The following is a 17017-nucleotide window of genomic DNA, read 5'->3' as shown; positions in this document are numbered from 1 at the left end:
TTTTTGTGCGCTGGGAGCGTTTCTTGGAATAAAATTTTCGGTTCCGTGCACTTTGCATGTGCCCACATAACATATAAAAAAGTCCAGGCAAAAAAAAAATTGCGACCGGACAGGCATGTTCTATCTCTCGTGGAATCACCCTCAAGTACATGCGAGCCCTTTCTTTTTACCACCGCGCCGCTAAAAGGCTTATTCCATGAGATTAATACTTCTCATTGTTAGGGCAACGTCAAGTGCACTTTGCACTGAGCTGAAACAACCAACAGAGTGGCACCACACTGATATGACTCTCGTGAACGGAGGGTACGACGACCACACACAACACTCTCGACAAGTGCACTCTCTGATCTTATTACAGTACATATACAGCCGATCAAGGTCAAACGCTTCTTTACATCGTGTTAGACATACGTACGAGCGGTTAAAGTTGCACTAATGAACGGAACAAACCGCCTTTTGAGGATCTGCATGACGTACGCGTACATGCAAACACAACGGGGCTAGCAGACGACGAATGGAGCAATCCACACTAGGCGCGGTTCAGCCAGATGCCGCTAGGCGGCGACTCCGCTCGATCTCGCGGCCAATATACAGCTGTGGCGGAGAGAGAGAAACGGGAGAGGAGAAACGAAGCGCAGGCAGCGCTCAGGCCACCTCCTCCCACCTCGTCGCGCTCACGCGAGGAGAGAGGGGAGAGTTGGCGCATGCGCAGTATGGGTGCGGACGCGGAACATCGGGCACTGCTCCGAGCATAAGATGCTTTCGCATCTAAAATCGGAGCCAACACTCAAACCACCGACGTTAATCTGATATTACGCCTGTATCGTAGGAGTACATATGTAGTGTTTATGGCTTTCTTGTATAATTAGATAGCCAACACCACAACCATAATCGACGTTGCGTCGACATTATGGCTGCATAGGCTGTTTTTTCCACACCTGTTTATAGACCTAGCGTGGCGTTGTGCAAGAATACCCGATTGCGACGCAGAACGCTTGGGTACGATTCCTGCTGGGATCCTAATGTTTATTCTTTCCATTCGTCGGGCCAACGCTGCCGATGTCGGGTTCTCTTACCCCCTCGCATTTAAATGACCAATGTATGTTCTCGCCGTTCCTGGGTAGATAAAACTGTCAATCACCTGCGGCGCATACCCGTACACCGCGGGCCCGCGGTAAACGGGTATGTGTCACACGTGTCTGGAGAAAAGGGTTCGATAACGTACTCGACAGGATTTCATGTTATTCATGTCATGACCCGACAGTCCATATTCGTCAAATGCTCTTACACTAACATGCCAATTTTGGTCTACACCAAGTTATGGAGGCGACCACGAGAGCTCCCAGACGTAGGCGCCTATAGATACATAGATAGATAGATAGGTAGATGGAAACGCTCAATTGTCAAGTTTCGCTAAGAAATGCTGCGCATTAATAAAGTGTCTCGCGTATTAGCAATGTCTAGTAGAAAAACCACAAGGGAATGCGGTTAATGTCATGAGGCAAAGTCATGACATTAACCACACTCCCGTTAGTTTAGGTTGCTATTATATTTTCAAACACCAGTTTCGGTTCTGTAGCTGATTATTGGTAAGCAACAACAAAGCTTAAAAAACAGCTATAATGGTTATTTATTATTATTTCAGTAATATGAAAGGGTGTTTTTGTACTCGTCGGGTAGATCCTATATGATTGTTACCGATACTAGTATGCGTTGCTTTTTTAAGAAATCCTATCAGCTATCCTACAAAACAAAGCTATTTGGAATGGTAGTGATTGATCGCTGTTGATCAATACACCTGTTTTGACTTTGCGGTTTTTCGTGCTTACCATGCGTCCTTGTGAGAGAAAATTGACTTTGCGTAACTCCATAACGCCTGCTTACTGGTTCAATCATTTTTCGCTTAGTGGGCTCCTTCAGACGTCACGATTTCGTTTCGAATGCTACAGAGAAATTACTTTCGTGTCCTCTGAGATTCACCTCAACTCAACATTTTCCTCTCTTCATAACTTTTTTTCCTCTCTTCCAGGATTGCGCCATGGAAAAACTACCAAGCCTGCAAGTGGGCAGCATGCTGGTGTCCTACCTCAGGAAGCTTCTCGGTTGAGCGTGCGTATGTTGTACTCGCCTTTGGTTCCTGACGTTTCTTACTTGGCGGGTCACGGACAGCCGAGACTCATGATGCTTTGACGGTCGTGAGACGTACAGTCGCGCTCAATATGACTTGCAATACGGCAGCGCGTGGTCTCACGAATTCATAGATTGGGCGTGCATTCAACTTGTTCTCATTTCCCCAAATAAATAATGTTTTCTTATTTGGAATCATCCCCAAGCGAGAGCAGCATTTAGTTATGCAATAATGGCTAGTGGAAGCCATGAACAGCCTTTGAATTCGCAAGGCCACGCGCTCCCGTGCTGCAAGTCATATTGAGCGCGACTGCACATGGAATAAATATTTGCTAGCGCATTCGGGAAGAGAAGCATCCTGTCTGAATGACCTGGTGGACATGTGTATCTCACACTCGTCTTCTTTATAATATTGGAGATCGCCACCTTAATCCGTAGTTGTTGTAGCAAGCTCTCAGACACTATTATGTTTCGTTTCTTATCTAGCGACAACCCACTCTTAGACTAATTGATTCGTTTCCAGCATGGTACGTGTAGTTGTTTTCGAAATATTGCACGCTATCATGTCAGTTGTAGACGTGCACAGCTTGTGCATTTTGGAAATGTGCAGTTGGAGATCTGCATTTTTTTAGACAGCCCGTTGGGCAGAGGGCATATTATAAACAGCTAAAACCAATAATTGTCAGCGTACAGATTTTAGACAGACAAAACTTTTTAAGATCTGCAAAATTGTTCTATTTAACACCCGCCCATTGACGGAATAATAATGACACGTTTACGTCTATGTTTAGTGCAACCTAATGTGCAGGGTTACTTACCGCAATATGAAATAACCGAAATCTTTTAAGTTGAGGTAGCGTGCATAACTGATGCCCCTTCGGTGAGGTCAGTCCACTAGCTACTTGAAAAAAGTTCATCCGGCAAGCAAGGGTTGTTGGAATCACACCACTTCCGAAGTGCATAGTGCAAAGACGGTTAAATATTGTCTTTATCTAATGATTACGTGAGTTGGGTGCCCGAGACGAAATCACCTGCTGTGTAGTGCCTGACACAGGGGGCATGTGTTTTATTTTCAGTCCGTAAGTGCGTTTATTTTGGAGCGCGATATTTTAGGGCTGAAGTAGCCGAGGCTCATTTCAAAACCTCGGGCAAGATCACTGTGACGTCATAAAGGGCTTCATCAAGGGCGTAGTTTCGTGAAGGAGCGTGTGGTACGAAGTCATGCACAAATGTGTGAAATCTAGTCTGCCCACGAGTAGGTTCGCGAAATTCGTAAGCTGAAGGCGGGCTTAAAAAGTTAGTGTGGTTCTAGATACAAAGATTACTTCCGTCCTTCTATATGAATGTCCCATTTATAGGTGGGTTGTGGCGTGCCAGGGGCGTAGCCAAGGGGGGGGGGGGGTTGGGGGGTTCAACCACCCCCGAAATTTTTCAATTTTGCTTGCATACATGACACGCACACATACATACACACGCACGAAGATACATAAAGTATGGTTGAACCCCCCCCCCCCCCCGAAAAAAAATTTCTGGCTACGCCCCTGTGGCGTGCAATGTTTTCAGTAAACATACCGGCATTTTTGGCATTTCATGGTATTCATTTATGAACACAGCATCAGCAGGGGACATCACAATCCGAAACATTGCACTTTATCAGCATAGTAATAATTGTTGGGGGTTTTAGTCCCAAATACACGATTTGATTATGAGGGACGCCGTAGTGGAGGGCTCCGCAAACTTGGACCAGATGAGGTTTTTTAACGGTCACCTAAACCTAACAATACATCAACAGCGTAAAAGTAAGGCACTGTATCAGCGTAAGAGCGCCAGAGAAGCTACGTTCTTGTGTAAGAGAAGATCAGCACTGTAGGGAGTGTCGGCACCTGTCAGGCGAAAATTAACAGGCAATATAATCGGAGCAGCTGGCAGAAATCTATGACGGCGCGTCTCACAGGTTTTCTACATAGATAATTCAACGCTGAAACAAAACCGCAGGAACTCTTGCCGAACCTCACTCGCTGTGTTCGATTACGCAAGATCTCCTACTAAAGAATAGTTGTTTGGTGGTTTTACGTACCAACATTAAACATTTGTTAGTAGAGGAGCGTCTGCCTATAAAGAACTAAAGCTGCAGCCCGGTGGCGCTCCGAGTATGAACAGTCAGTGTCGTCTCAGGGAGCAAGTGGCGTCGCTTCAGCCGTCATTCTCGCAGTTGGAAAAGCGCTGCTGCACAATTTCGGCTTTGCTCGGCGTCAGCAGTACTTCAGCGTGTTGTGAACATTGCCTTCGCAGACCCGAAATAGCCGATTCGTTCGAAACCCGGGAAAGAGCCGTGAGCTCCGTCGCAACCGTTAACGAACATCTCTTCTGCCTTCAGGCCGTACATTTACAAATCCAGTCGCCGGTATCCACTCACCTTGAAGCATCAAAATCGCTGCTTCGCGCGCTAAAACTACTGTTCGTGGGCAACGTATTCACTAAGCCCGGAGTCCATCCAGCACCCCGCCTACATGAAGGCACTACGCAGATTTGGTAGTCTATGCGCAAATTAAAAGCATTTTGTCAAGAACTTTTTCCGCATCGCCGAACCACTAATTGAGTCACCGAAATCAGGCTTGAAGTTTAAGTGGGAAAATCTGCAGATTGAATCATTTTAAGAACTGAAACGACGCTTGCTGTCGAAGCCGATTCGGGCACATTTCAACGTGTACTCCTAGACAGAAATCTATACCGATGCAAGCTGCGTAGGGCCACGCTTTTTATGAAGGACTGATGGACTCTTAAAGAGCCATGGCGTGTGGTAACCAGCGGCTATCGAAGGAACCAAATTATTCATGATTGGAAATTTATTCCACAACGGCCTTTCCCCCATTTGGGCTACATGAAAGGTTAGCCCCTACCAATACAGCAGGCCTTTCAGAGCCGTATGCGACCACCACATATTTTGTTTTTGGCGAACTTCAGAAATTCCTCAGATTACCTCGCACGCTGGAGTCTCATACTCCAGGAATATGAAATCGCCGTGGTATGCAAGTCCGGAGAGAAGCACTATGCTGCTGACTCCTTAGTTGTTCTGCACGTCCATTGACCCGCAGCCGCAAAGTGATCAGGGTGAAGACGTCGTCTTTGGAACTGTGAGCGCAGACCAGTTTCTCAAAAGCAACAGACACACCCAAAACTGAAAGGCATTGTGGAATACGCACACTTGGAAGGCGCGACAGCTTTTGTCCACGAAGTATTTAGGCAAGGAACGGCATATCATTGCTTGCAAAACAACGTTCTCGTAAAGAAGCGCGTCTTGTCCGTGCTAGCCAGCTACCTCACTATAATCATCGGGTTATCATGCATGCTCCGCATGGCGACATCACGGCTCTACACCTACGTTTTTAGTGCATGCTAACCAGGCTGCAAGAAAAATATTACTGTCTGCTTCTTACAGCTGGCGTTGCTCGTTACGTCAGGACATACCTACTCTGCCAGCGACACAAGACACAGCGCAAAGGGCTGCCGGTTTCTGCAGCCCATCGAGCCACCCTGTCCAGCGTTTCAACAAATTGGGACGGTCTTACTGAGTCTTTCGAATGTCACCAGACAATAAGCGCGTTGTTGTGGCCGCCTACATTCTCACTCGCTAAGCGCAAATGTAGTACGGCGAAAGTGGTGAAACTGCTCGTCAGGAATATCCTGCTACGGCATGGTACCACAATAGTCATCATCACTTACAGGGGAACATCGTTTACCGCCGAACTTAAGCTATCCTACAGCACTGCCACACAAATGGCCAGAGAACGGCTGCCCCCCCCCCCCCCCCCCCCCACAGAGAGAAATAGCCTCACCGAGCGTCTAAGTAACACACTCGCGACCCATGCTAGCAATGTACGTCGACGTCCTACACTAGACTTCGGATGTCATCCTTCATACATAATCTTCGCCTAAAACACCGCAGTGCAAGAAACGACGAACGTGACGCTTTTCAAGCTGCTTTAACGGAGGAGCCCAGCAACCGCACTTGACGTCATGCTGCCGACTGACACCAACGTGTACAATCTGAGTGTTGTCGCCTACTTTCAGCGCGGGGAACAAATCAGGCGACCGCCTGTACATGTATTGACTAGAAGATTACAGACAGCCGTCGTTAGAACTTTAGACAGTGCTACGTAGAATACCAGGCCGGCTACCCTGCTTGTGTAGAGACGTCGATACACCGACGTGGGCTCAGTGAAAAGTTCTTCGACGATCCATCGGGCCATACAAGGTACCTCGACATCTTGGCGCTCTCGACTACTAGGTTATGTGTGGCGCTTTGGACAACATGACGCTTTACTCCCTGTGCTCAGGACTCTCGGCGCTCTGGGCTGCAAGGTCCTCCATTTAGTACGCCATCGGCCATTCTACGTGCGCTGTCGCATTGATGCAGCAGGCTGTGTTCAGGTAAAAACGTCAGTGCATGTCCGCGCCCCATTTACTTTCGCTGAAAAAAAAAATACATATTGCGGTTAGAGTCCCATCGGCCACGAAACCATTCTTAGTTCTGAGAAAAAAAAAAATGTTGCCTTAGTAAAACAACTTCGAAAGTCTCTACTCAGCAGAACCGTTTTTGTTTTCCGAATTGCGCGAAAATGGAATTTTAACGAGGTCCTACAGAATAGATATTGCAGCTGTGAGTCTCAAAATTTTGCTTGGCATACTACGAATAACGTATGTTTACCAAATATTGTTACCTTGCATTGTTGTTGCCCGTATTTAATGAAAAAAAAAATGGTAAATACGGCACATTGCTGAATACGCTCTAGTTCCAGATTTTTTCGCTTCGCGTGTATATTGCTCAGAATTGCCAAAATTTCCCAGAGTGTTGCTACACATTAGCTTAACGCTTGTGTAAAATATTATTGCCGAGAATAACGTCAAACGGAAATCAAAAATATATAAGTGAAGGAATGTCTATAAAAATGCAATAATTTCAATTGCAGTTTAAAAAAAGCTATCTTCGATTGTCTTTAATCTCCCCAGAATTAAAGCCCAGTGCATGCTCTACCTGAATCTTTAAAAACATGTGATAAAATTCTTGTGCCCAAGTGTCCAAATTGACGTTCCTGCGCGAACACTTAAATGAGCGAGAATGTAGCTATTGTTACCACTTTCATGATCTTTAGGTCTTAAGTATGTTTTCTCGTGTTCACGAAACATGAAATTGACAGAAGACCGGAGAAGGTGCAAATTTTATATATGCGTCTTTGTGGTGATCGTAGTATATTTCATGGCGAGAGCAATTATGGAAAAAACTTCGTCTAGATGCACACTCGAGTCGGGTTTTTGCATGCAAGTTTCCTCAGCCTTAATACGCACAGTACGCGAGGACAGGCAATGAAGGAAGATAATGTCCGCGCAGAAAGTGTCCTGGAGGACGCCACCAACGATCTCCGGCTTCTTGCGCCTGGCGTAGGATGTCCGACAATGACGTTTCCCTTCACCGCCATCTTGAGAGAAGAAATTTCTTTTAAGTAAATGTCTGTGTTTATCTCCGCGACAGCATTTTGCAGAGGAACAAAATTTTCGACCGACACAGATGCATTTGTACATTTTACTGTGATCTGTTTTGAAGAGGCTGGAGCAGTTTCCAAGACGGAGAGAGTTTCTTCTGGCACGAAGCTCATAAACAAGGCGTTATCCAAATATTTTATACTACGAATATTCCGCTTATAGGTAATTTTTTTTCTTGTGCTAGTTCAGATAGCGCTAAACGCTCGCTTTGACCTGTCCAACTGCCGCCACGGTAGTCCTAGTGGTTGTGGCGCTTACTGCAGACCCGAAGGTAGCGGGATAAAATCCCGGACGTGGCGGCTGCATTTTCGATGGAGGCGAAAATGTTTGAGGCCCTTGCACTTAGACTTAGGTGCACGTTAAAGAACCCCAGGGGGTCGGAATTTCCGGAGCCCGCCAATGCGACGTCCCTTGTAATCATATTGTGGTTTTGGGACGTTAAACCTTAGATAATAATAATAATCAAACGTTTACTTAACGTACCCAGGAACAACCGTAAGGTCTTTGTACTGGCGCACGATAATAATAATAATAATAATAATAATAATAATAATAATAATAATAATAATAATATTATTATTATTATTATTATTATTATTATTATTATTATTATTATTATTATTATTATTATTATTATTATTATTATTATTATTGTCATTATTAAGTTGTCCAATTGAGCCATAAATACGATATTCAGATAGCCATACTGAGATCGCTGTAGCGATTTCAATCTGTCAACTTAACAGCGGTTTGAATCAATTTGTAGCTGTCAATTTGTAGCGCTTTCATTCTGCAAACTGACAGACCGAAATCCCTTTAGCAATTTCAACCTCTCGATTTGCAGTTTCATGAAGACGAGAGAACATATTTAAAACCTAAAAATTACACCATCTCCCGCTAAAGGGAACCAAGTGTGGCTGCAAAGCAGCGGGGAGATGGTTAGCTTGACCCTCTCTTCAGTCAATGCCATTGGTGTCGTCGTGGGATTCTTCAGCGAGGGAAGGAGAGCACGAGCGCTCCGCGTCTAGAGCCACAGAAGCAGAGGCGGCCATCAGCCGCTCGTGCCACGTCAAGACGCCGGATGCGTCGCTGATGCCTACTCGTCGCAGGACAGAACGAGGCGCACGAGAGGAGGAAGCGGAGAGGGGGAGTGAGAGTGGAGAGGGAATAGGGGAAGAGGAGTGGAGAGAAGGTGTGTGGAGAGGGTTTGCGCATGCGCAGTTAGGGTGGTCACGCCGCACACCACCACCACCGGATTGAACTCCGCCATAAGATGCTTCGCACCTAAAATCATGACAATGGTAACAATCGCTACATGCTCGCTCATTTAAGTCGTTGCGCGGGACTTGCGCACTTTGCGGCTTTGTGACTCCGACCTCCCAAAAGTAATACCACATGTTTTTACAGATTCAGTTAGAGCACATGCTGGTAGTTAATTCTGGGAAAATTAAAGAAAATCAACGATGGCTTTTTTATTGCATTTCGAAGTATTGCATTCTAAAGACATGCCTTCACTTATACATTATTGGTATGCGTCTGACACCGTTATCGGCAATCATATTTTACGCAATTGTTAAGCTAATGGGTGGCAACATTCTGGGAAAGTTTAGAAATTCTGAGTATTATACCCGCGAAGAAAAAAAAAATCTTAGACTACTAGACCTTTACTGAGCAATGTGCCGTACTTGCGATCGTTTTTGTTCCCATAAAATACCGGACAGAAACTGCAAGATTACAATTTTTGTAAACATACGTTACTAGTAGTATGCCAAGCAAACTTTGAGACTCACAGCTGCTATATTTATTTTTTAGGACGTCGTCAAAATACCATTTTCGCGCAATTCCCCCCAAAAGACGGTTTGCTGAGTATATGGACATTTCCGATTTTTCTTACTAAGGCGAAATTTCTTTTTTCGCAAAACCAGGAATGGTGTCATGGCCCTGGGGACTCGAAACGCAAAATATTCTTTTTGTCAGCGAAATTGAAGGAGGTCCACGGACATGCACCATCGTTCTCATCTGAAAACACCCAGCATTACTTTTTACTTACTTTACATTTCTGGTTTCTCTAGCACATCGAGTTTTCTTTCTTCGCATTTGTGTTCTATTTGCAGTATTGATTCAACGGTATTTCAGAATGGTGCATAGACACGCGTACTTGTTTTGTAGCGTTAGCTACACTGGCTGAGCCGGAGCAGTTTCTCGTGCGCTTACAAGAGCCGCGCTGCGCATGCGCGAGAAGCAGTGATGTCACACAGCAGGCGCAACGAAGCCGCCACCTCCGCGCTCTCCGCCGCCGTCGCGCTTGACTCGACGGTCTGCGCATTCCAGAGGAGTGACGTCATAGCTGCGGCAGACGGCGCGCGCGCAGCTCTGCGCCTTCGCTGTGCAGTCGCAGTCTGACGCTATGCTGGAGCCCCTTGATAGCACCTCTGGCTGGCGTTTGCCATTGTGCTATGGCCGTGGAGGAGGAGAGGGCAAATGCTGCTCACCGGCGCAGAAGAGCGGAGAAGCTAAACTCATCGGATCCCGAAGTGGTTGCCTGGCAATTAGCGGTTGAGCGAAGGAACAATGAACGGCACAAGGCTAAACGTGCTGCGGAGAAAGTGCAGGAAAGGGAGGAACGTCTAGGAAAGCGGCATCGCCAGGATGCTTAGCGACGACCCCGACCATCTCTGCAGCAGCAACAAGACGCCGTCGATGACGTCAACGCTCGCCGATCGACTGACTATAGGGTGAAACTATGCGAAAGCGCCAGTGCGACTCAGACCTTCGAGACGGACTTCGTAAACAAGCCGTTTGGATATGTGTGCGAGGTGTGTGGAAGACGCCGCTAAGTAGTGCCGTGTGTGAAACGTTGAGGTAAGCGGCGGCGCCTGAGTGGGGTGAAACCGTGGCGCGGGTTATAGAATAATCAGCTGAAACTTAGGTCACGCTACGTATATCCTACCATAGCCGAACTAAGTCACTACAATTTTTTTTTTCACCGTCTACTACTGCCTAGATCACTTACAAGAACTATCGCTCGGCACAGGCCACGCCAGCTTTTATGAGAACGTTCACGGTTATTCTTGAATGTTCTGATAAGATCATCCGCACAATGCCAGTATAGTTTACCGGGCAAGTTCTGCGAGCTCTGGTAATAATTCTGGAAGGTACGACGCCACATCGCCGATGTATGTGGCCATGCCGATGGGTTTCACGAGCTGATCAAATTATCAACCACCGACGCTATCGGGCACTCAACCTGCTGTTCGCTTGCGCAGTGAGCTTTATTTGCTTCGCAGTTCGCTCAATAAATATTTCAGTATTTCCCAGTTTGTTTGCTGCATTCTTTGCCGTCTCCAGCACATCACATTATTCGATGTACTTACCGTACGGCGACTAAGACCACAAGCCTGCACATGTGAGTGACGTGTAAATTTTCCTTCAACTAAAATGATGCTTACATGAGCTCGAAGTCTCCCGCATAAAGCCCAAGATTGATTGCTCTTTGCTTTTAAAGATGCGTAGACTCCTGTTAACACGCTTGGCGAGACGTCCGCTCTTTAACATACGGTATTTTCACACCACCTGGCCCAGTGAGCTACACTATTATTTCCAGATCATTACCCTCTCTGGGACGGCTCTGGGTATATAGAAGATGGAGTCGTCAGCACGCTTAACACGAACGCTCCGCAGCGTGGGCCGAAACAGTTTCATTGAAGCCAGAGCCGCGTACCTTTGAGTTCTGTTGCCGAGATGTTATCAATGCATGTTTACGTTCTGTCCAAGCATAGCGAGCGTTCTGTCCAAGCAAAGCGCCCAGCACTTCGCGGCAGGCACCAGTAAAAACCAGTCCAGCCAGGCTAAGGAGCGTTCGTGTTAAGCGTGCTGACGGCTGTACAGTCGCAATCTTTTTGAGAGTGAACACGGGAGCGCGCGGCTTTCCGAGCCCGCAGCGCAGTTAAGAGGCCGCAGCGAGAAGCATTGCGTGCGAGAATTCTACCGTGCGCATTGCCTCAGGTAAGCAAGCGCGTGTCGTCTGCTGCACACATATACTGCAGTAAGAAAGCCGTTGGCTTCAAAGTAGTAACAATGTAGAACATGCGGTTACGTTCCACACGATGCGAAAATGAACTTGAAAATGCGTTATCGTTTGCTTGCATTCTGGAGATCATCGTTTATTTAAGTTTGGCGCTTTCCCCGACGCGCATTTTGTGTTCTAGCATGACCTGATGCCGGTACACACTGCAAAAGTAGTGAAATATCACTTAGACAACAGTAGGATCGCTGGGCTCTTCTGGCCTGCGCAAACATTTTGTGAAATTTATACACAGGAATATACATAAAAGGAGCGATAGTGCGACACCCTTTAACGCGGCGACTGCGCAAGAGCTCTCGGTAGCCGCTCGCGAAGAGTGCGAGAATCTTCGAGCGCACCATAACATTGTGCCAGCGCTGTAGTCGTCACTGCCCTCTAGAATGGCAGCAGTGTTTTTGCAAAGGGGGACATGAAAAAATACTAATACAACATGAACAAAATTATCACCAGTTTACTGATACTCCTTCCTTAAACGCGTCAATTTTTCTGAAAAGTGCGCCAAATAACAGTTCGTTGTTCGTGTTTCCTTGCCTGTTCGTTGTACGACTACAAGAAGACAGAGCAAAGACAAGGACGAAAGCCAGGTGACACGCCAAACATAAGAAGCACAATGTTTCAACTGAGAGCAGCAAAATTTTAGTAGCCGTCATAATGCGGTCACCACCGAAGCTAGCAGACGACAAACGAGCACTCCGATGACGTGATGCGCGCGAAAGGAAGCTACCCTCCTCGCGCATGCGCACACATACATTGACGTGACGTCTAACGCACTAGCAGCACACAAAGCCACGCGCTGCTGTGTTCACTCTCAAAAAAGATTGCGACTGTACATCAAACTTAACCGTTCCCTAAGTTCTTGATTGTGGAGGTGATTTAGAAACTCACAGTAGAAAAGAAATGCAGCTAATCATTCAAGAGCGTCGTGCTACGCGGCATAGTATAAATAATATGCAGCTATGCTGCTCGGAATGTAGCAGGTGGCAAAAGAAGTGTCCCCCTGCTTCTATCACCAGACGCCATTTGCGCGGCCGCGTAGGTTGCTCTCGAGGCTTATGGCTCGGTCCAAGGAATCTAATAATAATTATGCTGGCGTTTTACGTCCCAAAACCACGATATTATTATGTGGGATCCCGTAGTGGATGGCTCCGGAAATTTTTATCTACTGGTGTTCTGAACGTGCTCCTCAATCTAGTACACGGGACTCAAGCATTTCGCCTTCACCAAATTGAGGCCGCCACGGCCGGGATTCGTTCCCGCGACCTGGTCCACGGAATCTGAGGTTGTGGTGTCAAGACTAGCGTTTGTGGAACGTGCCTCTCTGTCAAGTGTCTCTGCACAAAAAAAAAGACTTGCCGACACATACTTATTCTAGTCAACCTCACCACTGTTACTGTATTGTTTCTTCCGCTGTCTTGCACTACGTGATGCATTCTGCAAGGTGCGTTGTTTGCAGACAACAGAGTGGCATGCTGACTTCGAAACTTTCGGTTGCTTACGGCTGCTGAGATCTCAACTAAAAGAAAGAGATAAGTTCGTTCATTCGCTTGCACACGCCTTGCATTTCCACGATTACATGATACACTACAAGCCCGTGGGAACGACTAAACACGAGGGAAAGAAAGAATTGCGTCAATGATATTTTTTGCAATTATTTTGCTTTATTTTATCGCACGGAACGCTAAAATGAGCAAAAGGATGTGCGTAGTCTCCGTACCCTGCCTTTTCCGTAACTATTTTTGCCCCTGTTGAAAGTATACAGCCACATTACGCTAACTGGAGAGCATTGTAGTGTCATTCACGCCGTAAGAAATTATGCCTGTCTTGTGGCCAGCTAGGAACTATATATCGGTGGAGGATACCTAGTAGTGATAATGTATGACCTTGGTGAAACGAGCAGTAAAGGCTTCCAACACTACGAGCTCATGTTAAACGGAGACAGCAGATAAAATGTGTTTAATAATACGTTCTGGTGGGCTAGTTGGTTCATTGCTGTTATACGTACGTTAAACTGCGCGAAAAGACCAGGACACGAGCAAGAAAACACAGAGGACGACACGAGCGCAGTGTTGTTGTCTGTGTTTTCTTGCTTTTGTACTGGTCTTTTCGCGCACTTTAAGTACGTGTAACACAATGTGTTTAACCTGTATGAGTAAGTTATCCTTTGAAAATATGAAAAACACCCACTGTCGCCCTGCTCCAAGACGCTTGGTAACCCAGAATTCGCGCAAAATGAAAGTACTGCTGGTGGTGACACCATCTTGAAGTGCCCCAGCAAATCGTTGTGAAGTCGCATATTTTGACGGCGTCTGCTAGGCCCTACATTATTGTACGTCTGCAAAAACGAATAACATCGTCAATTACAAAGTGTTTTGACGGAGCCATAGGTTTAACGTGGCAAGTTTCAGAATGCCTTATTGAGACGTTGCCAAATGAGGATAAAAGAGGCTAAAATTCGTGATGCCATACTAATACTCGGGTGCTGCGGTTGTGGCCTCATTAAAAATGAAACAGTGACTTTTACTTTCTCTTGTTTTAACAAATCTATTATAGCGACTTAACATCAATAGTTCAGCACTGTTGTCGAAGAAAGATTGATCATTCGAAGGTATTCAGTGTTTCACCTTCGCTATTTTCTACATGTAACTATTCGGCTGATAAAAGAACTCTTGTCTGACTCTTTACAGTTAAGGAAGATGAAGTTTGGTACAAGACAGTACTGCTACAGGAATCGGAGTTGAAGCAGCTCTACGGAAGACAATAAGGTGTTCCGCTTTGGTAACAGTATGGTCATTTTTCAAATGGCAACCAGCGAGCCGCGTCAGCTCTGTTCTGTGGTTACCTATAGGAAAACACGTCTGTTTTGGGCGCAATATATCCCAGGGCTGAATAACCAAGCATAGCCCTATTTTGAAGTGTCATTTTGCGACGACAACGAACGGAGAAGAGTCTACGTGCACACAGACCTTGGCGACACACACACGGGGCGCCCTGTCCGTTGTGGTCGTCAGCGCCTTACACTTCAAATTATGCAGAACCAACACACCCGGCTATCCATTCCTTCAAGCGTGGCCAATAGGCAAGCGTTTCCTGGATATCCTTCCTCGCTAGGCAGCTGTTCCGGCCAAGGTATATGCAAACTGGTAGCCAAGCTGCCATAAAAACCCAGATGTCAATTGACAGAGGAGGATCGTTGCAACCGTCGCAACCTGCGTATCGTGGGGACAACAGCAACAAATACAAAAATGACGTCGCAACCGGAAGCGCTATTGGCGTCGAGCATATTATGAGATATCTTCTTTAAAATAAGATTCTGCTCATTTTCTTGCGTTTAATAGATGCGCGATTTTCTTTTTTCGCCTTCACGGCTCGCATTCGAGAGAGCAATAAGACAAAGAAAAAAGATTTCAGAGGGGCAAGCTGCCCTTCATTAGCCATATAGTGCACTTCTACCATACACCAAAGGCACCGGCTGTTTTATGTTTTCCCCTTCCTGTTCGTCTTTCCACCGGTCTCTCCAGCCTCCTATCCACACTCTTAGAAATAAAGGTGGACATATTCACTAATAAAAAAATCGGCAGACCCCATGCCTCGTCAGAACCGGTGAAATGCGAAGCAGTCAGCTAGTAGTTATATATGCTTCATTTTTGGCGTTGAGGCAAGCGTTAGGAGGTTGATCGACGTGTTTTAATGGGTGTAGTAGTTCTGTGCTAATCGTGGGCTTACCAGGCACGTCTACTACACTGGCGTTTGAAGGGTAACTTATGGTTTGACACATCGTCAACACTCACGTTAGAACGCGTACGTCAGTATTATGAAAACGAAGTGCACTTTGGGGTGCGCTGATGTGAATATCCTAGGTAACTTTCGATAGCACACTCCTCAGGGGTCGAGCAACGCTTGAATATAGCTTGCTGAATCATAGGAATGCAAACATAATATTTATGAGAGTGCTATAACACTGCAGCTAACACTCGAACCGCAATTGACGTTAACGCGACATGACGCCTGTATCATAGCGGTGCACATTTGATGTCCATTGCTTTGTTATAAAATTAGATAGCCACTCGACGCTCTGATGAAAATAAAAACCCTCGGCGATGTTAACGTCCACTACGTCGTTCCACAGAGCAACGACACCACCGCTGGGGTTGTCTACGACATTGACGCAGCAATTATCGACAGCGACTTGCCGATTTTGATCCAGCCAGCGACAGATGGCGTTACCATACTACACACTCGACGCCTTGGCAGTTCGAATTGTGTGAGACTCGTCTTCAAAGGTGACTCCCTACCATCCCATGTTAAGGTAGGCCTCTTTCGGCATGCGGTACGGCCCTTCATACCCAAGCCCCGGCAATGCAGAAGATGTCAGAAGATCGGACACGTCAGCGCAGTATGTCGACATTCAGCAGTATGCCCACGGTGTTCCGAGTCACACGACTCTGACACTTGCCGTGCAACTGAGCTCAAGTGTCCCAATTGCCAGGGTCCTCACGCTGCATCCTCGAAAGAGTGCCCGCAGCTAAAGAAGGAGCAGCAGATATTGAGGAAGATGGTCCGTGACGGATCATCACACAGAGATGCTGCCACCGCCATAAGGCGTCGACGTCCACGTAAACGAAGGTCATCGTCTGGCATAAGGGAGAGGTCACGTCCTGCAGCGACTCCTTCCACCCCTCCACGTCCTCCTCCTCTAACCAACCCAAATATAGACAAGACCATCCGTACGAAAAGCGGTTATGCCGCCGCGGCTTCGTCAGGTGAGGTATGGCCAGCACTACCGCAGACATGTCAAGCATCGGAGCCACAGCAGGGCATTTGCCCACTGAACTCTAATGTCGCAGCTGGTGACGACATGCGAGAGAGAGACTCACAAGTGATCACCATGCTAAGGTCTCTCACGAATGTCATGCGCCTACTACTGACGAACATGGATACTCCGGCTGCTCGCAGCGCTCTACAGGTACTGGATGCTCTGACCCCAGTGCTTGAGACCATCGTTTGAAGTCATGGCCCACTCATTGATGTGTTTCCGCAGTGAAGTCAAGAAAGCGTCTCTTTTTCAATGGAATGCCTGTGGCCTCAAACCCAGAATATCTGACTTTAGGCCCTTCGTCTTCGAGAATCAGTTCCCGATTCTCGTAATTTGTGAACCGAACTTTCAGACCGTTCTCCGCATATCTGGTTATGAGGCATTCTTGTCATCGACCAGCGGTGAACGAAGCAAGGTTGTTGTGTATATTAGATGTGAACTTACATACGTGG

At 46.6% G+C, this 17017-nt stretch overlaps 1 protein-coding gene across 1 annotated transcript in view; it reads left to right on the top strand.

Annotated features, from left to right (window-relative positions):
• LOC119394617 (uncharacterized) overlaps positions 1-2107 on the top strand; it is a 28314-nt gene extending 26207 nt beyond the window's left edge. Inside the window, exon 11 of the mRNA XM_037661935.1 lies at positions 2030-2107. Coding sequence (XP_037517863.1) covers positions 2030-2107 — 78 coding nt within the window. The remainder of the gene's footprint in view (positions 1-2029) is intronic.
• Positions 2108-17017: the final 14910 nt, after the last annotated feature.

This window comes from Rhipicephalus sanguineus, chromosome 5, assembly GCF_013339695.2.
Source record: "Rhipicephalus sanguineus isolate Rsan-2018 chromosome 5, BIME_Rsan_1.4, whole genome shotgun sequence".
NCBI classification, from domain to species: domain Eukaryota; kingdom Metazoa; phylum Arthropoda; class Arachnida; order Ixodida; family Ixodidae; genus Rhipicephalus; species Rhipicephalus sanguineus.
The sequence above is the reverse complement of the archived record's forward strand: the minus strand, read 5'-3'. Positions and strand labels throughout refer to the sequence as shown.